Source organism: Neofelis nebulosa, chromosome 6, assembly GCF_028018385.1.
Source record: "Neofelis nebulosa isolate mNeoNeb1 chromosome 6, mNeoNeb1.pri, whole genome shotgun sequence".
Classification (NCBI taxonomy): Eukaryota; Metazoa; Chordata; class Mammalia; order Carnivora; family Felidae; genus Neofelis; species Neofelis nebulosa.
Window position 1 is genome coordinate 138484791 of NC_080787.1, and position 24209 is coordinate 138508999.

The 24209-nt window shown below is 37.2% G+C and overlaps 1 protein-coding gene and 1 non-coding gene across 2 annotated transcripts in view; one reads left to right on the forward strand and one right to left on the reverse strand.

The window, feature by feature from the left end:
- The first annotated feature begins 4343 nt into the window (after positions 1-4343).
- Positions 4344-4445, forward strand: LOC131515585 (U6 spliceosomal RNA). Its single transcript, XR_009263649.1, has one exon. It is a non-coding gene; the product is annotated as a U6 spliceosomal RNA (small nuclear RNA).
- Positions 4446-5137: 692 nt separating this feature from the next.
- Positions 5138-24209, reverse strand: part of PPIL4 (peptidylprolyl isomerase like 4) — a 36815-nt gene continuing 17743 nt past the window's right edge. The window contains exons 10-13 of the mRNA XM_058735605.1: positions 23899-24010; positions 19282-19378; positions 14687-14834; positions 5138-8959 (exon numbers count right to left, since the gene is read on the reverse strand). Coding sequence (XP_058591588.1) covers positions 8708-8959; positions 14687-14834; positions 19282-19378; positions 23899-24010 — 609 coding nt within the window. The 3' untranslated portion in view covers positions 5138-8707. The remainder of the gene's footprint in view (positions 8960-14686; positions 14835-19281; positions 19379-23898; positions 24011-24209) is intronic.

Here is a 24209-nt window from a genome sequence, read left to right on the forward strand (position 1 = left end):
CCCTAGATGTTAGTAGTAGTAACATAGGACCACGACTGCCCTGCATCTAGTCAAGGATACTCGATGGCCACTGTCAGGAGAGATCACCACTATTAAAACCACTTTCTGACTAACAGAACTCTTTGTTTCGGTACACACATCTCTGTTAGAACTATAGTTTTTCACACCTGAAATATCAGCTTTTACAAGTAAGGACAGTTTTTCCTTGAAATGCCAGGTTCAGAAATTGGAACTGAACCTACCGAATTCAAGTTTTAGGTTCTAGGTTATTTCTTCTTATGATCCCTCTCATATTCAACCATTATTTTTCTCTTGGTCATTCATTCTTTCAGACGTTGTAGAATCTTCTGTATGGAAAACATTTAGTTTTCTATATTCAGGGTGATAGTTTCTTCTGTGAGGGCATTACAATTTTTTCTACTGATGGCTAAGAATTATGAACAATAGTGGAGAGACGTCCAGTCTTAGCAGCTTGGTAGACTGGATACTCTGAATTATGACCACCTATACCATCCCCCCCCCCATCAGCCTTCTGTAAAACATCCACATGCCAGATAAATTGTAGCCGTCATACTCTAAATACACTGATAAGATTGGAAGAGGGATTTCCTCAAGACCTAAAAATGTATTAACAAGATGGTAAGCAAACCACCAGCCTTCATGTAGAGCTTGGGGAATAAAGGCCTCAGGCCACAGGGATGAGGGGTGCCAACAAGGACCAGGCTTTGGGCCCTAAGAGAGTTGGGAACCTGAGTCTAAGATCTTCACCTAAAGCCAAGGACTAGAAAGGCCCCCCATGGGAGAAAATCTAGGCTAGAAAAGAATATCTGCAGGCATCTTCCCAGCTCTGTAATGATGGGAGATAGGAATCAAGCTTAATATAGACTGTTTCCCCCAGTATCTTTTTCTACAAATATTATGGTCTACACTATGCATGCACTTGGAAACTGTAAGCCCAGAATTCAAAGTGTCTCCAAGTGATGTGATTTGCCTGAAAGGCAAATATAAATTCTCTTTGGAGAAAAGTATTCTCAATTCAGGTACCTTAGGAGTCCCAAATTATGTATTCCCAATTAAAAAAAAAAAAAATTGGAAACATACAAGGAAAGAAGCCACTATGCCCAAGAGGTAGCAGGAAAAAAAATGAAGATTCAAATTCTTAAGAAATTAAAATATTGGAATTTTCAAAAACACAATATAAAGTAACCATGTCGGGGCGCCTGGGTGACTCAGTCACTTAAGCGTCTGACTCTGGCTCAGGTCATGGTCTCAAGGTTCACAGGTTTGAGCCCCGCATCGGGCTCTGTGCTTACAGCTCAGACCCCAAGGCCTGCTTCAGTTCCCGTGTCTCTCCCTCTCTGTCTCTCTCTCTCTCTCTCTCTCAAAAACAAATAACATTTAAAAAAAATTAAAGTAACCATGCAAATAAAACAGAGTGGAAATAAATGATCAAAGAAATAAAGGGAATAAAAAATAACCATGTGAACTTGAAAAAGAATCAAACAGAGCTTGTAAAAATGAATCACTGAAATTAAAAATTCAGTGGATGGAAAAAAATTCAGTGGATGGGTTAAATAGCAGATTTGGCCTATATGAAGAAATAATGGGTGCCCTGGAATATATATCTGAAGAAATTATTCAGAACGTACCATATGGAAAATATAAAAGTTAAGATACAAAGAACAGAATAAGGTCTAAAAAAAACTGACTGAGGTGGCAAAAGAATAGAATGAACAGGGGAGAGGCAATAGAAAATGCCAGAGAAGTTTCCAGAATAGTGAAAAATATCTGAAGCCATCAGACATAACATACAAGACAAGGCATAATAACCGTGAGACAAATGATATACTAAGAAAGCTAAATACATCTGTACCTAGATATATCATAGTGGAACTCTATCACACCAAAGAAAAAACAAAACTCGTAAAAGCAGCCAGAGAACTTTCAAGAACTGCTGCTGGAGCAAGTGGATGTCCCTAAGAAAAAAAACCCAAAAACTCAACCTACATATTACTTCTTACTCAAAATTAACTCAAAATGGATCACAGACTTAAATGTAAGACTCTGAAACTTTTAGGAAAAAAAATAGGAGGAAAACCTCAGGATCTTGGGCTAGAAAAAGAATCTTACTCTTGACACCAAAAGCATAGTCCATTAAAGAAAAAATTGATGCACTAAACTTAAATAAAATTAAAATATTCTGCTCTGCAAAGACCCTGTAAGAGGATGAAGAGACAAGCACATAAGCTACACACTGGGAGATTATTTGCAAACAATATATCCAAAAAGAACTAATATCTAGAATACATAAAGGACTCTCGGGGAACCTGGGTGGCTCAGTTGGTTAAGTTACCAACTCTTGGGATATCAGCTGTCATGATCTCAGGGTTGTGAGATCAAGCCTCATGTCAGACTCTGCAATGAGCATGGAGCCTGCTTAAGATTCTCTCTCTCCCTCTCCCTCTGCCCTTCCTCCCCTGCTCATGTTCTTGTTCTCTGTCTCTCTTTACATATATATAAAGAACTCTCAAAACTCAAAAGTAAAAAAAAAAAAAAAAAAGGGAAATCCAATTAGAAATAGGCAAAGAACATGAAGAGATATTTCACCAGGATATAAAGATAGAAAAACGAGTACATGAAAAGATATCCAACATCATTAGCAATCAGGGTAACAGAATTAAACCCACAATCAGATATCACTATACATCTATCAGAAGGCCAAAATTGGGGCACCTGGGTCGTTCAGTTGGTTGAGCATCTGGCTCTTGATTTGGGCTCAGGTCCTGATCTCAGGGTCGTGGGATCGAGCACCGTGTCAAGCACCATGCTGAGTGTGAAGCCTGCTTGAGATTCTTTCTCTGTTTCCCTCTGCCCCTTGTCCACTCGTGTACTCGCACGTGCTCACTCTCTCTCTAAAATAAAAAAAAATTTTTTTTAATAAAATAATCTGACTACATGTTGTTTCAAAGACACACTAAAACATAAGGTGTAAGATAAAATCAAAAGGATAATAAAAACTCTACCATATATTACGAACAACTTCAAGTCAATAAATTGAAAACTTCAAAGAAAATAACAAATTCCTAGAGCAATGTAGTAACAAAAAAAAGCACTTGCAAGAAACCGAAAGGCTAGTAATTCCATAATCATTGAACTCTCAATCAGTAGTGAAGGACTTTTTCCACAAAGGAAATACAAAGTTCAGATAACATCATAGGCAAGCTCTACCCAATTTTCAAGGAATGGATAATTTCAATCTTTTTCTTCTCTTTGAAGAGAATAAGAAAAGAAAGAGAGAACACTCACTAATTTATTCCATAAGCTGGACGTGAAAGTCAGACAAGAGCAATACAAAAAAAGAAAATTAGAGGCCAACTTCATCACTATACTAGAAATTTTATTTTTTTTAAGTTTTTGTTTATTTATTTTGAGAGAGAGACAGAAAGAGAGAGCAGGAGGGTAGACAGAAGGGGAGAGAGAGAGAATCCCAAGCAGGCTCCACACTGTTAGCGTGAGCCCACTGCTGGGCTTGAACTCATGAAGCATGAGATCATGACCTGAACCAAAATCAAGAGACTGACACTCAACTGACTGAGCCTCCTGGGCCCCGCTGTACTAGAAATTTTAGCCAGCAAACACTAAAAGAACATCACTACTACAAATAAGTATATAGTAGGTGTGCCTGGGGGGCTCAGTCGGTTGGGCGGCCGACTTCAGCTCAGGTCATGATCTCACGGTCTGTGGGTTGGAGCCCCATGTCGGGCTCTGTGCTGGTAGCAGAGCCTGGAGCCCGCTTCTGATTCTTTGTCTCCCTCTCTCTCTGCCCCTCCCCTGCTTGCTCTCTGTCTCTCTCTCTCTCTCTCTCTCAAATACTAAACATAAAAAAAAATTTTTTTTAAATATAAGTATACAGTAAAACCTTGGTTTGCAAGCATAATTCATTCTGGAAACATGCTTATAATCCCAAACACTTGTTTATCAAAGAGAATTCAAGAACCGTTGGTTCAGTTGTGATCACGTGACATTAGGTATCACATACTGCTGGTGTTGCAAGACATCGCTCGTTTATCAAGTTAGAATTAAAAATGTTTGCTCGTCTTGCAGAACACTCGCTGAACAAATTACTTGCAATCCAAGGTTTTCCGGTATACATATTTTTAAAAATAATTTTAAAAATAGGAACGGGGAAAGAAAATACAATGTATTTGCAGGTAACATTATTGTCTACATTAAAGACCAAAAACAAAACAAAACAAAACAAAAAAACCCTGGAGATAAGTTTTAAATATATGGCTTTAGTAAAATGACTGGATAGAAGGGCAGTAATCTAAAATATAACTTGTGTGCTCACTTCAGAAGCACATATACTGGAATTAGAACTATAAAGAGATTAGCACGTCCCCTGCACAAGGGAGACATGAAAATGAGCAGCATTCCATATTTTCCTTTTTGTACTGTTTCTGTAAGCCTGAAATTATATCAAAATTAAAAGTTGAAAGGTACGTGTGACCTCTTAGGTCAGGAAACAAATTTATAAAAGAATAGAATCTTATAAAATATATGGAAACTAGGAGTAAATCTAACAAAAGGAGTGCAAAAGCTTTGTAAGGAAAATTCTAAGAGGTTCAAGAACTGACTGGAGGGATAAGCTATTTTATGAATAGGAAAATTCAATATTGTGATTGCTGTTTTTTTTCCACAAAAGTTTCTATTGTTTGAATGCAAATGCAATTAAAATCCTAAAAGAATTCTTTGGGAAACCAGGCAAATTGATTCCAAAATTGCACAAAACAAAGGGCAGAGGCATTTTTAATAAAACAGGTCGGGGGGGGGGGGGGGAGGGCTTGCTTAAATACTTTCTATTGCCACAGAAATGTCGATGTGTGGTATTGGTGGAGGGATAAACAGTAAACCAATGGAAGAGAGAACCCATGAAACAAAATCCACACATATATGGAAACTTACCTGATAGAAGATCAACAGGGAATATACATGATCTATTCACTAATGTTTTGGACAATTGGCTACATCCATATGTTAAAAAAAAAGATTTTTTTTGCTATATCACACCATACACATACACACATACAAGGTGGATTAAAGATTTAAATATAAAAAACAAAGCTTTATTTACAACTTTTAGAATATAGGAGAATATCTTTATTAAGGACTTCTTGAACAAAATATAAAAAACACGAAACACACAGAGAAAGGCTAATAAATTTGACATTCAACTTAAAGATTTCTGCCCAAAATATATAACCTAATTCTAATCAAACATTTAGACATAACTTCTAGTTTACGGGAAATAGAGAAGAGTTAGAAGACACAATGAAGATACCATCAACTTCCAGAATCTGAAACACTCTAAGAAATATTCTGGCCTGAACTCTTCAAAAAGTCAATGTCATTTGAGGTGGGAAGGATGGATAAGAAACTCTTCTAGATTAAGAGAATAAAGTGACAAGAACAAGATGTGATGCATGAATGTTGAGTCTGGGATTAAAAACAAATCAATACCTAAAAATGACATTCTTGAGATATTCAGGGAAATTCAAATGTAGACTATATATTATTTATTCTGGGATTATTGTTACTTTTCTTTTCTCTGTACGCAACATGAGACTCCAACTCATGACCTCAAAATCAAGAGTCTCATGCTCTATAGACTGGGCCAGTCAAGTGCACTTATTGTTAATTTTCTTAAATGTGATAATAATATCGTGGTTATATAGGACACTTGCTTTTTAAGAAATGCATGGTGAAATACTGAAAGGTTAAAGTTCATCATGTTTTCAATTTACTTTCAAATTGGATCAAGTTGTTATTAATTGTTAAATCTGGATGGAAGGCTTATAGAGGTTCATTGTTTTTGTGTTTATATGAAAAAAATTTTTAAATCTTTTAAATATTTTTGAGAGATAGTGTGCTAGTGGGGGAGGGGTATATATAGAGAGAGAGACAGAGGATCCAAAGCAGGCTCTGTGCTGACAGCAGAGATCCTGATGCAGGGCTTGAACTCACAAACCACGAGATCATGACCTGAGCCAAAGTCAGACGCTTAACCGACAGAGCCACCCAGGCACTCCTGAAATTTTTTATATTACAAAGTTGAGGGGACATTTACAACTTGTGCTCTTCCAAGCATATCAATACAAAGGTGAGAAAATACACCACAAACTGAGAAAAAATGTTTACAACATCAAAGAGTAAAAATGGATTCGTATCCATAAGAAAAACTCCTCAAAGAAATCTGTAATAAAAAGACAACTTCACATAAAATGGGCAAAAGACATGTGAAACTTTTCACAGAAAGCAATCAAGAATGACTATAATACATATGAAAAGATACTCAACATTGTCAGCATTTAGGAAATGCAAATTTAAACACTAAGATTTCTACTCTGGCCAGAAAGCAGTGACAGGAGCAGAATTTACCTTCCCCATGTTAAACAACTAAAAGCCTGTACAGAAAATATACTACAAAGTTTTTCAGACACTGGACAACAGCCAGTGCAAGACAGTGACTCTTGAGAGAAGAACAAGGCAAGTCCAATAATTGTCTGAGGTTACCGCACAGTGTCCACACTATAGCGTGGTGATAGGGAGTCTCCATGGGCAGAGAATGCAGGAGAGCCAAGATAAAGTTTGTAGGGCAGAGAATTGGAAAGAGGGGAAACTACAAAGGGAGAGTTCCAGATCTACAGAGGGTTTGCCTGAGTCTTCAGCTGAATACTAATCAGTGTATGCACATGAGGAAACTACCCAAAGGTGGGAAAGAGCCACCAGAAAAGAACAGGCAGCACAATTTGGGAGTTCATATAGGGCTCAAAATAGTTCTTGTTCCCATAGCCAGAGAGGGGAAATCTCATAAAAGACAAAGCATAGTGGAGAGTATTCAGAAGGGTTTACTCCCGTGGTGAGCCAAATTAGCCCTAGCGCCTCATTAAGCTTAAAAGCAAGCTACGAAAGGATCAGACTGTTTCCAAGTAACTTCATTATGTTCCAGAAAAAGCTCAACATATTTAAAGGAATACAAAAACTCTAGTGCACAACAACGTAAAATCCAAAAATTACCAGGGATACAAAGTAAATTACAACTCAATAATGGGTGGGGGGAAAAAAAATCAATCAATAGAAACAGACCAGAAATGATACAGATGATAGAATGGCCAAGTACATTAGAACAGCTATTATTAATGTACTCTGGGTGTTTAAAAAAAAAAAAAAAAAGGAGGAAAGCATAAGCATGTTAAGGAGAGGCATGGGGGATATAAAAAAGACACAAACAGAACTTCTAAAATTAAAAATAATGTCTGAGGTGAATACTACACTGGGTGGGATTAAGAGAAGATTACATACTTCAGGAGAAAAGATTAATGAATGTGAGGACATAACAATGGAAACTATTCAATACGGAACAGAGAAGAAGACTTAACCCAAATGGAGCATCAGTGTAACGTGCGACAACTTCAAACAGCCTAACATACAAGTAATCGGGAGTCTTAGGAGAGGGCTGAGAGGAGGGAAAACAGCAAAAAGTAACTGAATAAATAATAGCCCCAAATTTTCCAAACCTGGTGAAAACCATAAACCCACAGGTAAACAGCCCAAGCAGAAGAATGATGAAAAAACTACACCAAGCACATCATAATCAAATTTCTTAACAGCAGTGAGAAAACCTTAAAAGCAGCCAGAGGAAGAGAACAAGTTACATATATTAGAACAAATATAAGAATAATAGCAGTCTTCTTGCTGGAAAGCACAAGAAGATACCACTACGCGTCCACTAAATTGACAAAATTGAAAAGTGGGAAACTAAGAAGCGCTGGAGAGAATGCGAAACAAAGGTAAGTCACATAACGCGCGTCGGGGTGTAAGCTGGTTCGGCCACTGTAGAATACAGCTTGGCATTATCTTACAAAGACGAGGATTTCCATACTGCGTGAGCAAGCGATATCTCTCCTATATACAGAATGGTCACAGCGGCATTGTTTGCAATAGCAAAAACAAAAACACACAAACCAACCCCAAATGTCCACTAACAGAAGAATGGGTAAATTGTGGTCTATTGATACAACACTATAAAGCAATAAAAATGAATGACTCTCAAAATATACTAAGCTGAAAAAAGCAAGTCACAGAAGTAAACATACATTATGCTATTTATATAAAATTCAAAAACATACAAAACTTAACATTTTATTTACGAATACATCCATATGTTGTAAAACTATAACAAGCGGGAGAATGACAAATAGAAAATTCAGAATAATCATCACTTGAGGAGAGAACACACAGAGGGTTTCTAAAATGCAGGTGATACTCTATTTCTTGAGCTGGCTCATGGGTACACAAATATTTACTATTCTTTATACCTTATATATACACATCTGTGAATTTTTGTAGGTATGAAATACTTCATTTAAAAAAGAGAAGAGTGGAAAATGTGAAAGACTTGAAAAATGAAGACCACTATTTATGTATAACAATAAAATTAGTGTACAAAAGTATACAAAGAAAATGTTCAACTTTTTATTGTCTTTCTGTGCCCTATACAATCAGTATTAATCGGAAAGGGCCATAACCCTAGTGTGAAAAAAAAATAAGCAGAGTCTCTGATGCTTTGACACAATATCTGAGTACCTGGTGCTCCAAGTTAGACAACAGTAAATACATTAGCCACCCATGTCTGATTCTCTGTCTTTCATCTGTACTTGGATTTTTCTTTATCTTTGGATTTCCTGGGACTCCTGCTTCGGTCTCTCTTTTTACTCCGTTCTCTTTCATAGGGGTCTGTTTGGTATTTGGCTTTGTGACTGTTACTGTAGTGGCCGTCCCTTTCTCGAGATCGGCTACGACTTCGGTTTTGAGGTCGGTCTCTCTTTTCACTCTTTTGTTTCTCCCAACAGCTTTCCTCTTCTTCATAGTGACCAAACCCCATTTCCCTGTAGATATCCTGTCAAAGGAATGGAGAGACAGTTACAGGTGAATGAGTAGAAGAATCATCTTGTAGTCACTGTCAATTAATAAAACTCAGCGAGGAGCTATACCAGCTCAGACTGGAACACTACCACTAATGCCCAGAATCTTGTAAATCAGAAAGCAAAAATAATTCACAAAGAGACTTAACCATTTTTCTTATCGATCTCATTGCTTTGTATCTACTATTTCAGCTGAACTAAAGGATGAGATCCAAAACCAAGAATTGAAATCATCCAGCTGAAAACAGAACAAGTCTTTAGAGAAAATCGTGACACCAAGAACTCTGGTTGTGGCTGCTCACCTTTCCACCTCTCCCTTCTTCACTCCCAAGTGATCGGCAATGGAATTACTAAAATTCCCCTAAAAGCCCAACTTTTACCCCTAAAAGAAGAGATAGCCAGGAGAGGTTTTAGACAAGTCAGTCAGTCCAAAAGGAAAACAGATACTGCATACTTTGGTCTCATTATTTTTCAAGTGTTTATTTTATAACAGCTCCTCTCCAAATCTTCAAATAAATTTTCCTTGTTTACACTACACTGATGTATGTTTTTATTAAAAATCATTTATTTACATATATCCTTAAAATGAGCTAAGAAACAATGGAAAATTCCACTGCCCTTAAGACAGACAATAGAGTAGGTACATTAAATTCCATTCTTAGTAATTAACAGTAGTAATTTCCACACACAGAAGAGGGTTACTTAAAACAATTCTCTTTCTGCTTGTGTTCTACCCCTAATTAAAGTGAGTATCTCAGCAAGTAGCTGAAATCTAAAGAGACCAGAGCCGATGCTCTTTCAAGAGATAAGTTCATAAAATCCAACTTCCTTAACAGATTTCTCTCAGAGGAAAGGCAAAATCCTAAGGATTGAGCTCCCAAGGGTGCCAACTCTATCACCACAGACATTATAGTAAAGATAAATATCAAGGTTTAAAATCTAGAGTGATGAATACCCATGGTTAAGGACTGGGTTGTAAGCAAAGATTCATAATTATTCCATACACTGTCCAGATACTGTACATGACACCCGGCATGGAGATTGTCATATGTGAAAACAGATCTAACATGATTGTTATAATCAGTGTTTGTGGAATACAACATTATAAACTGATTCATAATTTCCCACACAATCCCAATAGGTCTTGTCATTCTAAAAGAGTCCCCAAGGTAGAAGAATGACTATGTGGTTTAACCCTTTACCAACTGTTTTCTAGCAAAACATGACAGCCCCAGATCAAAGAATTTTTTGGTGCTTCCTGTAACATACACAAAATGTAAATACCTATGTACTATTCTGTCTGTACACTTAATTCTTGTATTGGCTGAGACAACCAACTTTTAAGATGGAGAGATCGCTTAGCTGATGCGTAACTCTTTAAAGTCCTCAGCAATTATACAAATAGGCAATTAAATGCTTTGAGTGTTTAAAATTACAGAGAAAGAGATAAAAGACTACACAGTACTTAATTTTTTGAAAAAATTGAGGAAGCTGAAAATGTGAAATGGGCAGAAGCCTTAAAACCTCTCCTACTTGGATGGAGTATTTTCAAAGCTACACAAGCTTTGAAGTCAGGCAGCTCTCGGTTCAAATGGTCTCTGCCATTTAGGAGATGTGTCAAACAAATAATCTTGAGGTCAGATTTATCAGGGGAGGTTTCATAGAGAAGTTAGGACTGGAGATGAACCTCAAAGAGTGAGTGGGTTTGGCTGTGGATTGGCTGCAGGAAGGCTAATGCACAGAGTGGAAGTGAAAACCAAAGAGCAAGGAAGAAATCAGCACTGTGTGCATAAAAGAGAAACTTCAGGTGGCTGGGTGAAGTCATATTAGAACAGATCCTTTAAGTATGTATGTGCTAGCACAGTGCTAAGTGCTTTGGGGGCACAATATTACCCTCATTCTAGAAATAAAGAAATTGAGACTCAGGAGATCTATACAGGTTGGAGATTATTATTCAATTGAGCAGTAACTTCACATATAAAATTGAAAAGGGGGTGGTACAGAATAATGAAAAAAAAACCTCATACCTGAATGAATCAAAATAATGTTAAAGTTCTAGCTCTCTGATTAAACTCAAAAGGCTCACAGGCCTGTGGGGTCAGGAACTTTATATCTAAAGTGAGAGAAATTAATTCGATGAGCTCTAAGTCTTTCCAGTACAGACTATAAAAAATTATATCATTTTATGGGTGCCTGGGTGGCTCAATCAGTTAAGTGCCCAACTTTGGCTCAGGTCATGATCTCATGGTTCCTGAGTTCGAGCCCTGCATCGGGCTCTCTGCTGTCAGTGCAGAGCCTGCTTTGGATCCTCTGCCCCCTGTCTCTCTGCCCCTCCCCTGCTCTCTCTCTCCAAAAATACATAAACATTGAAAAAAAAAATCTTAAGAAAACATTCTATCAATTTATACACTTAAGACATAAGGCAAAATGATTAAACTAGCATGTGGCTAAAAAGGAAAGAAAAAACACCATTAAAAAGTCCTATTTATTTATTTTTTTAAGTGGCCAATTTAAACCTTAACCTATCCAATGATTTCATGTAAAGCAGTCCAAAAAAAATCTAAACTAAGAGCCATGCTTGCTCAGGTCTTTAGGACTCAATCAAAGGTTTAGTTAAATCTAAATCACTAAAATAATACTAAATGATTAAAATGACAGTAAAAATAGAGTCCCAAATTATAAGAATAATAAACACTTTAAAAGCCACAGAGGACTGACAGCCAGAATGAATACTTCTCAGCAAGGCAAAACCCACAGCCGAGAACTCACTTCCTGGAACCCCAGTAAAGCCCAAACCTCAACAACATAGTAACCACCTTTGGAATAAAGACATGAGGTGAAAAAATTAAACAGAGAAGTTTTCGAATTCAGTAGTAAGTCTGTCACTCAACAAAAAACAAAGAACTTCAAGAAATAAGTTAAAACATTCTTAGGGAACTAGGCTTACCAAGCAAAATACCAATAAATAGGAAAATCTGAGCTATACCTGAAAATAATCTAGCACAGAAAATCCCCTTTAGTGATTGTATTTTTGAGACTGAACTCAAAAGGATAAAGATCAGAATAATACAAAAAATATCTGGCCCACTAAGATCTTAAATACAGATGCTATTACCTGGAAAAAAAAAATAAGAGAAAATTAGTATAAGAAAAAATAAGAGAAAATTTGATTAGTATACTAAATCAAAGTACAAAATCAGGGGTGCCTGGGTGGCTCAGTCATTTAAGTGTCTGACCCTTGATTTCAGCTCGCGTCATGGTCTCACATTCGTGAGATAAAGCCCTGTGTTGTGCTCTGCACTGACAGTGTGGAGTCTGTTCTCTTCCCCCCTTTCTCTGCCCCTCCCACGCTCTCTGTCTCTAAATAAATAAATACACTTAAAAAAAAATAACCAAGTACAAAATACAAAAACATTTGCTTTAATATACTTTGAGGGGAGAAATAAAGTTAGGAGATTATTATTTAGAATTTAACAATTTTATTTTTTTAACTTTTTTTTTTTAACGTTTATTTATTTTTGAGACAGAGAGAGACAGAGCATGAATGGGGGAGGGTCAGAGAGAGAGGGAGACACAGGCTCCAGGCTCTGAACTGTCAGCACATAGCCCGACGCTGGGCTCGAACTCACGGACTGTGAGATCATGACCTGAGCCGAAGTCGGACGCTCAACCGACCGAGCCACCCAGGCACCCCGAATTTAACAATTTTATAATTACCAATGGACTTAAAATTATTTGAAAGATACTAACAACATTCCCCCCAAAAGTACTTGATGCCTTTTACTCCTTGCCAAAAAACAAAGGTATTTGCTATTATAAAGTTTTAAGTAATCAAAGAGAAGATAAAAACGATTTGCAAAAAGAGGAGGGAATCACAGACTTAATTAACATGTGGCCAGCTTTTGGATTTTTTGGACCTCTGATGATTTCAAATACACCAAAGTATATCTCAGGCCTGATTTCACTGATTCCAGATTCCATGTACAAGTGCAAGATGAGAAACTGCAGCTAAAAGGAACACATGGTGAGTGTGGTGGTAGGAGGAAGCAGGGGTAGAGACCAAGGAGTTTTAGTGGCAAATCTGCTAAATATTCACAGAAACGGGACGCAGCCACCATTTTAAAAGATTGGGGTGGTCTTAGGCTAAACTGATAGAGTACAGACATTAGTAAGAAGAGGCAGATGTTCCATTAGGTCACACTGGATTATTATACTAGGGCACAAACTATATTAGCATAGCAATAGAATTTAGGAGAGGAAACGGCCAGGAATATATTCCAGATAAGAGCAGCAGCAGAGTGGTTAGGAGTACACGTCCAGATTTACACTGTGCTTCTCTTACTTATCAGTGGTACAAAACCAGGCAAGCCGCTTAACCTCTCCAGTTTTCACTTTCTCTGCTGTGAGATGGGGAAAATCGTATCCACCGCACACCGTAAGCACACAAGATGTTAGCTATTACAGATTCATGTGCCTATTATTTGGAGGATTGAGTAACTGAGTGAAGGTGTAACCTGAAAAATGAGGGCAGGTCATGAATGATGGCCATCTTTAAACAGCAGAAAGGCTACGGAAAAAGATACACAAGATAATAGCAAGAAGTAGGAATATATGCTATCTAGAACACAGGAAACTAAGAATATATGTAAAATATGTGTCTGTTGAAATTTTTAAAAAATGAAGAACAACCCATGAAGCACATTAAATGGTTACCTTGGGGGCAGAAGGGGACAGGGGACAGGGAAGGGGACAGGTTCTCCGTTTGTACCACTTTACTTTGGAACCATACAAGTCATTTTTAAAACTAAAAAACAAACAAAAAAAATTTAAGCAATCCCTAAACATCAAAAAGAAACAAACTGAAATATCAATCTAGTTAATGGCCTTACCACAGAAACTATTCCAAGTGGTTTAAAACACACTAATTTGACTGTAACAGTAAAAGTAATAATACCCAGTGTAGAAAATGTGTGCACCCATGTTTTCCTTCCCTTAATCTCAACAACGTACCTATAAGGTAAATATAATCTCAATTTCACAGAGGAGGAAACTAGCTCAGAAAGCTCACTAACTTGTGGAGGCCACATCAACGAACAGCCGTGCCGAAATGTACACCTAGTTTTTCCGAAGCCAATCCCTTACTTTGCCAACCATACACATCTCTCCTCTGCATTTCTGCTTGACCTTCTTACCATCTTGAATTTTCTCCCTTCTCACCTTTGCCTACTAAAATCTCTGCATCAACCAGGGCCTGGCTGAGAAGTCCTCACGTGGTTAATTATGAGTGCTGTTTTTATTTCAGATACACAATATAGAAGCGCATAAATGTTCCACGGGCCTGAAAACCTCAACAGCTATCGGTACTATCCGTAACACTTGGTAATAAATGAAAATGATAAATGAGCACTTTTTCAGCATAACCACACTGATGGGAATTAGTGTCCACATGTATGGAAATCACACTTGTTTTGCAATATGGAACTAAATGATATACGAAGCTACTTTGAAAACAATCTTTTATCACTTGTGATATATGTTCTTGACAATTAAAGTTCATTAACCCCAATGAAACCATTGGGGTTAGAACATACGCACCCTGTCCAGATCTATATGCTTAGTCCCTAACTTACGTCGCTAAGATGTAATGTACAGAGGGATAAAATGGTTACCCCCCTGCAGCTAAGGCCGGACACTCGAAGTACCTGATTAGTATTTTTGATCGGCATATAGTCTTCATCTTCTTTTTCTTCAGAGCAGTGACGAGTTTTCTTCTTGTGTTTCTTACTTGTGTGGGAGTGACTTGATTTCGGATCCTCTGCTTGCTCATCTAGTACAAGATCGTATTTCGCACTGCAGCAGCTAGTTAAGGACAGATGTGAGAACTGACACTGATAATACATCAAAACATAAGAATCTGGTAAACAAAGGCGGCCATGAGGCTAAAGGTAACTTTTTAAAGCAAAAAGCAGCTCACAAGCATAGAGTTTATTTCTAATACAAAACTAACTCCTATTTTCTTTCATTACATAGTCAGGGAAAATGGAAAGAACCCTGACCTTAAATAAGCAATTAATCGGCAAGTAGGTGGGCAAAAAACATGTGTCCACAAATAAAATATAAGTAGCAAAAAATAAGGAAACCTATTTGTCAATAATGAAAAAACTTAGAAAAGGAGGCACATGTTCATTGGAAAAAAAAGAAGGTATTACAAACCCCAATGGCAGAGGAGCTACATAAGACAAAAGGTACATTCAGGAGACTCTTCCTTTGAAGTACTAATTAGTTCAACCCTATAGGAGGAAATTTAGCAATGCAGAGCAACAACTACCATATTTTATTTTATTTTATTATTATTTAATGTCTATTTATTTTAGAGAGAGAGAAAGGGTATGACCAGGGGAGGGGCAGAGAGAGAGGGAGACACAGAATCTGAAGCAGGCTCCAGGCTCTGAGCGCTCAGCACAGAGCCCGATGCGGGGCTCAAACCCACAAACTGTGAGATCATGACTTGGAGCTTAACCGGATGCTTCACCGACTGAACCACGCTGGCACCCACAACTACCATATTTAAATTACAGTAAGAATTTATAAAAAATTAAAATAAGTTAAATGAACAAAGACATATATAATGATTATTTTTAATAACAAACTGACAGCAACATAAAGCATAGTAATGAAGATAGTCTTCAATATATTGCAGAACTTCAACATGATGGATTATTGCAAAGAAAGATACTAGCAATGATAAATGAATGCAATGAAAAAACCTGGAAAGGTGTTTATGAAAAATTAAAAGTGAAAAGAGATTGAAATACTGTCTATACCATATGGTAATCGTTAACTTTACAAAGCATAAAAGATGAAGACTTGAAAGGAACGAGAAAAAGCATCATTTTTCTAGGTGGTAAACTGTGAGTGAATCTTTTTTTCTTTTTTTTAGTTGAAGTGTGGTTGACATACAATATTGTATTAGTTTCGGGTATACAACATGGTGATTCAATATTTATATACATGAATGAATCTTGTTTTAATTTCACATAAACATGTTATGAAAATTATGATAATGTATTTTAATACAGAGGTAAGTATTTTTTTCTAATGTACTATTACATCTTAGAATAAGAGAAAATGTAAAACTATTACAACCTCTATTGAAAATAACCTCAAATTCTAATAGAATTTGAAGAAGGCTAACAAGTGTCAGAATAGTGGTTTAAAAAAAAAAAACTTCTGAAGAAGGCCCGCATGCAGAGCAATTTTAGTGGCAGGTGGGACTAGAGTAAATCGCAGACACACTTCCCTCAGGACTCGAGTTCCAGGTCTGCCCTCACGCTGCCACAGCTCTGCGCTTTCCTCAGGGACGTCTCACTTCTACAGAAGATGGAACAGGAAAACGCTGCACCCTCTGGGTTTCACAAGATGGCTGCGATGGCTAATCAGCCTGCACCATCCACTACGTTACTCCATCATCTCTAACTTCTTTGCTCCTTTATAGTAGGTCACAGTTTCCAGAGTAGCTTCTGGAGCCTCTCTTTTTTCAGGTACAAATTTGGTAGCCCTTGCCCAGCATTTCACCTTACTGTGTTGCTTTACACATGCCGCTCCCTCTGTCCAAAATGCTTTAAGCAGCGGTTTTCAAACTGCTGACTGTAACCTGTCAATGGGGAGCAAAATCCACTTAGTGGGTCACGGCCAGCACTTTGTAATAACGTAGAACAGAAAAGAGTATACGGAGCCTCGGAAAAATACCAGTGCGTTTGTTTCAATTATGTGTGCGCGTGAATGGCTATCCTCGGATTGTGGTGGGTCCAGATATAAACTGTATTTCTGAAACGATGGATCAAGTTAGAGAAAACAGCATCCCACCTCAGCCCTCCTCTCCTCATATTCAAGTTGCAGCTTTTGTCATTTCTCTTAGTGTTACCCGAGGGTGTTTCCTGACTCCTTGCCTCTACAAGCCCCATATCCCACAAATGCACTTCTTAACAACACTACAGACATATTTATATTTGATCCACGGTAATTATTTAAGGTCTGTTCATCCCCCCTCTCCAACAATAAAACATAAGGTTCTATAAGGGCAGGGGCTATGTTTTATTGCTTAGTATACATCAGATGCCAAATAAGTATCTGTAGATTTTTTATTATACCCCCAGACGTGACATTTGTCACATCTCTTTTCCCTTGCTTAGCTACTATCTTCTGCTCACTACTATAGTCAACACTTGTAGATGCCAAATCTTTCCAGTTAAACACAAATTTGAGATCTCCCGTCTTCTTTTCCACAGTTACTTCCCGAGATCTACCCTAAGTTAAACTTGCCTTTCCTTTTGTTCTATTTTTTAATCTTCTTAGTAGTAGTGTAATTTACAGCAATTTCTTTTTTTTCAAGATCCATTAAAGTGTATCTCCACCATGACTTTGTAACTTAAAACTTACTATAAAAAAAAACTTACCAGACTATTACATTGTCCTCTAAATCTCCTTTCCTTGCCATAGTAACAAAGTAACATATAATATAGAATGAGGACAATATATCTCTTAGTTATACTTTTTGTTTTTTATCTCTTACATATTATAAACACATGTTCTACCAATCTAATATTTTACCTGAGATTATAAATGCCTTGCTGAAATGAAATCTATCAACTACCAACAACATAAAGACCACCGTATTTGGTCAGACTCAAGAATTTCCTTTTTCTTGTTCAATATCCTGTTTGAGAATGATTAACAATGGTTTACATCAGGACACGTCTGTCTTCTCCATCAATTTCAAAAGACTGAAGGCAAGCATTTTTCAATACTAGTCAAATGTGGTTGTTTAAATTAATTAAAATTCAACAAACTTTACAGTTCCTCAGTCCATTTCACATGCTCAAAAAACCACATGTGGTTACTAGCCATACTGGATGGTGGAGATATTTTCCAGCACTGTAGAAAATTCTACTGGAGAGCACTGGGCTACAGATTTATTCTCAAACATACCTGGTTTCCTTTCTTAACTTTCAGTAATCTATCATCTTAAATTTAAAACATTTTAATACTACATATTCTTTCTTTGCAGCCTGACCTACTTACCTCTGTGAGGGAAAGACACCTCCCTGTACTTTATACTCTATGCCTATACTTCCTTTTATTTGTCCCACCCACTTCCCTTCTTCCAGCTGCAGTTACTGGTAAGTCTAAATTTAATTTCAAAGATTTGTTAAATAAATCTCAAGTGTATTCCATCCACACCTTTTACGATTTTAATATTTCAATCATACCTCCTCTAAATGTTCACCTTTTTAGACTGGAACTTAGCTTACTGTTTGCTGTGTATGCATGTGAAAGCCTCTCCTCATGTTGATTATGTCAGTGTATTTCAGCTTTATCCAGCTGTTACACCTTACAATGTTTCATGTATTGTAGACAGTCAACACATTTTTTTAAATGAGTATATAACAAGTCAACCTGATATTCATCTTTCTTTGATGAATACTTGGAAAGGAAATGTCTAAGGCAGTGTGGGAAAAGAGAATCCCTAAACTACTAACAGAAATTAGGAAACAAAGAAACCATTTACCAGAAAGAATCACAAAAGAAATAACTTTTGCAATGTGTAGAGTGATAGATTTATAATGAGAATATCAATGAAAAAATTGAAATGACATAATGTAAGCAGTATGGCTCTGATTTTTTTCTCAACCTAAAACCTCAAAAAACTTAAATTAAATGGTCAAGTCAATGAATTTCTTTTTAATCCTATAAAAATCAACTCTTGCTTACAGTATGAGCCAAATAAATATTTGTTGCTAGACTGACAATGTACTAAGCAGAAAGAAGCAACCTAATCATATAAAATAACAAAAGGATTTTGTTAATCTACACATTTACCATCTCCAAAGAAGTTAAACATTACAAGGAAGGTTAACACCAAGAATTTAGCTGAACTATATGAAGAAAATTTCTGACTATGGGGAACTGAAAACATTACAATTATATACAGAAAATACAAATCTTACCTGAAGATTTCAGAATAAGTGTTAACCTTAACCTAAGAGTAAGGAGGGAAAAGAATTAGGCTAAAGATCTCTTTGAACTGTAAACTCCACAAAATAGAGAAAATACCAAAAAGGGAAAAGTATATGTAAGATGGTGAAAAAATATTAACAATAAACTAAATGATGTCTTCACAAACCATCTGGATTCAGGAGCCTTGTCTTCTACAGACTTTATGACTTATAACATATCACATAGTACTCTACACAGAGTGGATGGTCTATATCCACCGATTGGTTCTTGTGAAGGATACTCCTGCTTGGGCTTTACTTTATCTTTCAAAACTAAATTAGATGGTTTATCCTGTTCCTTTTCATACTCCTTGAAATCACTCTTGGTGTATTTCCCACCTATTTATTAAAAAAAAAAAAGAAAAAAAGAATTTAGTAAGAAAACTCACCTAATTTATCAAAGAACAAAAATTATTTTATAAGAGGTATAACATGAGCTATTTTACAAGTAGCATATATACTGAGGAACAGAAAACGAATGAAGATTAGTAATTCATTCTCCATTACTGTTTTTAAATGAAATCTGATACCTATTTTGCTAGGTAGCCCTATGCTGCCACCTAGCAATTTATGAGAGTATTACAACATCAAACTTTCAATCCTAAATTACACAATGAATACTTTCACTGGGAAATAATGCAGTGTTTAAGGAGAACCATTGAGTCCATAAGAAAATTAGGTCCAAAGGAAATTGATGGCTTGACTGGAGTCTGAGATCTGAGAGACTTATCTTGGAAGAAGTAAGGCTTTAAAGATCTCTGATCTGTCAAAAGAGACAGACTAAAATCTCAACAGAGCACCAAGCAGATAGGGCACAGTAGGATCCACACAGAAATTCACTAAAGGGTGTGAGAGCGGAGGGTTGGCAAGAACACCAAAGACAAACTGTGTCTGCTTTCAAGTTCTTGCTCAAGAGCACCTTTATTCCTCCCGAGTGCCAAAAATGAAATCAACAATCCCTTCAGAAAAATAGGACCTACCGTTCTATCTTGACTGGCCTTCAGTGGCAGGGCAGGGAAAGAGCACCATCCTCTGCATCCCCTTGACTCCCAAGCCTACTCTCCTACCAGATGGAGATTCAGTCCTAGACCTGCTGACCAACCTGCCTTTCCTATCCCCTCAACTACCATGATGAAGTGCTTCTAGTGGGAGGGCTTTGTACACAAGGGCCAAGACTGAACATACAAGTAAAGCAAACTGCAGGTACACAGAGAGGTGTTTTGATTGGGAATCCTACATACAACCTACCATCAGGTTCTTTAAACAAAGGGGAAAATAGGAATAAAAGAAGTCGGTAAGCATCAAAAACAAAATGAATCTACCTGGTAATTCCAGAGACTCTTGAAACAAAACTGGCCAGTAAACAACATTTCACAGTATTTCACGATTACAACACTGATAACTATAACGAACAGGTACCACTTCATCACTGACAAAAGATTCTGTGCTTGTCAGGAGTTTCACTATGGATGAGGCAGTTACAGTATAATGGAAAGAGCAATGGATTAAAGTGAAAAGTTCTGTGGTCAAATCCTGACTCTAGTGGAAGGTCCTAGGTTAGCCACTTCTTTGAAACTCATTTATATTCCTTTCGTTTGTAAGCTGAAAATAATACCTACATTTCACAGAGCTATAAGACAAAGTACTTAGCACTGTGAATGGTATAGAGTATATATTCAATTTATTAAATACGAATCCGTAATACATAAAACTATCTCAAAATTAACTACAGTTAACAAATAAACATGTTTATGATGGCATGTGAAGCTAAAGCATCTGTCTCCCTTTTCACTCACATGTGGATCTTGAGAAATTTAACAAAGACCATGGGGGAAGGGAAGGGGAAAAAAAGTTACAGTTACAAAAAATAAACCACAAAAAAAATAAAAAATAAAAAATAAATAATAAAGCATCTGTCTCCTATATGGCATTTTATTTTATTTTTTTTTTTTTTTTAAATTTTTTTTTCAACGTTTTTTATTTATTTTTGGGACAGAGAGAGACAGAGCATGAACGGGGGAGGGGCAGAGAGAGAGAGGGAGACACAGAATCGGAAACAGGCTCCAGGCTCCGAGCCATCAGCCCAGAGCCTGACGCGGGGCTCGAACTCACGGACCGCGAGATCGTGACCTGGCTGAAGTCGGACGCTTAACCGACTGCGCCACCCAGGCGCCCCAATTTTTTAAAGAGTTTATTTTAGGGGTGCCTGGGTGGCTCAGTCAGTTAAGCATCCGACTTCAGCTCTGGTCATGATCTCATGGGTTTTAAGTTCAAGCCCTGCATCAGGCTCTGTGCCGACAGCTCAGAGCCTGGAGCCTGCTTCAGATTCTGTATCTCCCTCTCTCTCTCTGCACCTCCCTGCTTTCTCTCTCTCTCTCTCTCTCTCTCTCTCTCTCTCTCTCTCTCTCAAAAATAAGAAAATATTAAAAAAGAAAAGGATTTTATTTTAAATAATCTGTACACCCAATGTGGGGCTTGAACTCATGACCCCAAAATCAAGAGTTGCATGTTCTACCAATGAGCCAGCCAGGAGCCCTCCTCTATAACATTTTATTTTATTTTATTTTTTTATTTCATTTCATTTCATTTCATTTCATTTCATTTCATTTCATTTCATAAGTTTTTAAGGTTTATTTATTTATTTTGAGAGATAGAATAAGCAAGCAGGGGAGGGGCAGAGAGAGAAAACCCAAGCAGGCTCTACACGGTCAGCACAGAGCTTGATGCCAGGGTTGAACTCACAAACCGGGAGATCATGACCCGAGCCGAAACCAAGAGTGGGACATTTAACTGACTGAGCCACCCAGGCGCCCCTTAGAGAGGACTTTAAAGTGAACTTATTTTTTTCTAAAATGTTACATAGGAAGGGCATCTGGGTGGCTCAGCTGGTTAAGCAACTGACTTTTGGTTTCAGCTCAGGTCATGATCTCACGCCTTCGTGGGCTCAAGCTCCACATCAGGCTCTGCGCTGGCAGTACAGAGCCTTCTTCAGATTCTTGCTCTCTCCCTCTCTCACTGCCCTTCCCCCACTTGCACTGTCTCTGTCTCTCAAAATAAATAAATAAAGTTTAAAAAAAAAGTCCTCTGTAAATAAACTACATTGAAACCACTTAGGAAGGCAGTATCATTTTTTCAGTGGGTGGATATGTTAGGAAAAGAATGGAGAGGAAAAAAAAAACAAAAACTAAATTAAATCCTATTTATATCATCAGTTTATGTGACTCTCAATAAATCACTTCACAAGATTGTGCTTCAAGTTCTTTCTCTGTGGTGAGGAACTGTAATTATACTGGTTTCACACATGCCCCAAATGCTAAAATTAAATTAGCTCTTTGGGGAAAAAGCCCCACAGAAGAGCTACTTCTGCACCAGAACTAGAGTGCATTAGGCCAACAGCTCCTCTATAGTTCTTGAATACACTTATTTGATTCTTTTGTTTACAAAGCTGCAATTACTACCTGTGAAAAACACGCCACCTTAGTGCGTTTAGTTTTCGCGAGTCACTGAAAATAGAGAGCGGTGTGAAAATCTAGTCGTGCAATCCAGCACGACAGTTTCATGGGAGAAACCGACACTACAGGGAACCCTGACCCGTCACCGTCTCCCACCACGGAGAACACAGCTTCCAGCGGGCCTTCCTCACCTACTTTGGACATTGATCATTTCTTTTTCTGAACTCCCACAAGGTACCATGACCTACCAAACAAACGAGCACATCACTCTCAAGTAGTGTTCTTTCTTATTTGGGAAAAAAAAAAAAAAAGAATTCATAAAAATCATGGGAAAGAAAGAAAAGTTTTATAGAAAAAGAAAGTAATCCTGGAATTCCTAGTAAAATTTAGCATGATGTGGTGAATAACTGTCAAAGTAAAATCTTCTAAAAATACTGCATCAAAAATCAAAAACTTACATTATTTTAGCATACAGACATTCAATCTTAAGTTTGACATGCTACTACCAGAAATTCAGTTGACATGTATATATGCGTATGTGGACAATGTCATATGCACAGGGACAGTAAAACAGAAGAACAAAAGATTAGAAACTTCACTGTCCATTAATAGAACTAGTCCAATAAATTATGATATATACATTCAGTAGAAAACTGCAGCTGCTGAGACTGTCACTTTTATACACTAACATGACTTGCTCTCTTAGATGTATTATTAAATGAAAAATGCAAGATATGAAGGCAGTATGTATAGCCTGCATCCATTTGTCTTATCCTTTTCTAAAGTTGAAAATAATACATATAAAATACATATACTTCCTTTTTTAAAGGAGAAACCCATAAATATACATAAAATATATACGGGGAAAAAACACATTGAGAGAAAATTCTCAACATAAAATAAACACATATGCGTGTCTATTCAAAGAATGTATGCGGAAAATAAAGAAACAGGTGAGAGTGGTTACCTCTCGGAAGGGAAATGGGGTAGATGAGGTGCAGAAGTGGGAGAGTTTTTTACACCACCTTTCATGGACCTTTCCAACTTTGCACCATATGACAATGAAAACAAAAAAAAACCTGTTTTGCATCTAAAAGAACCAAGCCACCACAACCATCATTTTGCAAATATCTGCAATGGTTTAAATGGGTTAAAAGTAATTTATAATACAGTCAAAGCCAGTAAATATGTTCATCATCAGCTTAAAATACACATACACACATACATACACTCCCCTTTATCTTAGATTCTCGATAGCAGCTACGTGAAACCATAAATGGCAGAAGTTACATCAATGAACACTTCTCCTAATGAGCAGCACTGAGTCAAAGGAGATACACGCGCAAGCACGCTCACACGCACAAGCAGGCACGCTGAACAGAAACAAAGGAAGATGAACCAACATACCTTTTCCTTTCCATTTAACCTTTGCAACAGACTGGCTAAAATCCACATGTATTCTTCTGTCATCTATAAGTACATTGTCCATTTTGAAGAATGCTTTCTCACAATCTTCTTCCTGAGAGTAATTATAAAAACTCAAGCATAAATCTTTATGGAAAAGATTTCTGCAGCTTCAACAAATACTAAAAATACAAAAGTTTGTTTTTACCCAAACTAACATTTGCAAGCTTATTACACGCGAAATGCCGTTAAATGTTTTGTGCCTGTGACCCCAGTTAACTCTGGTAACAAGTGTATGAGGAACTACTACCTGC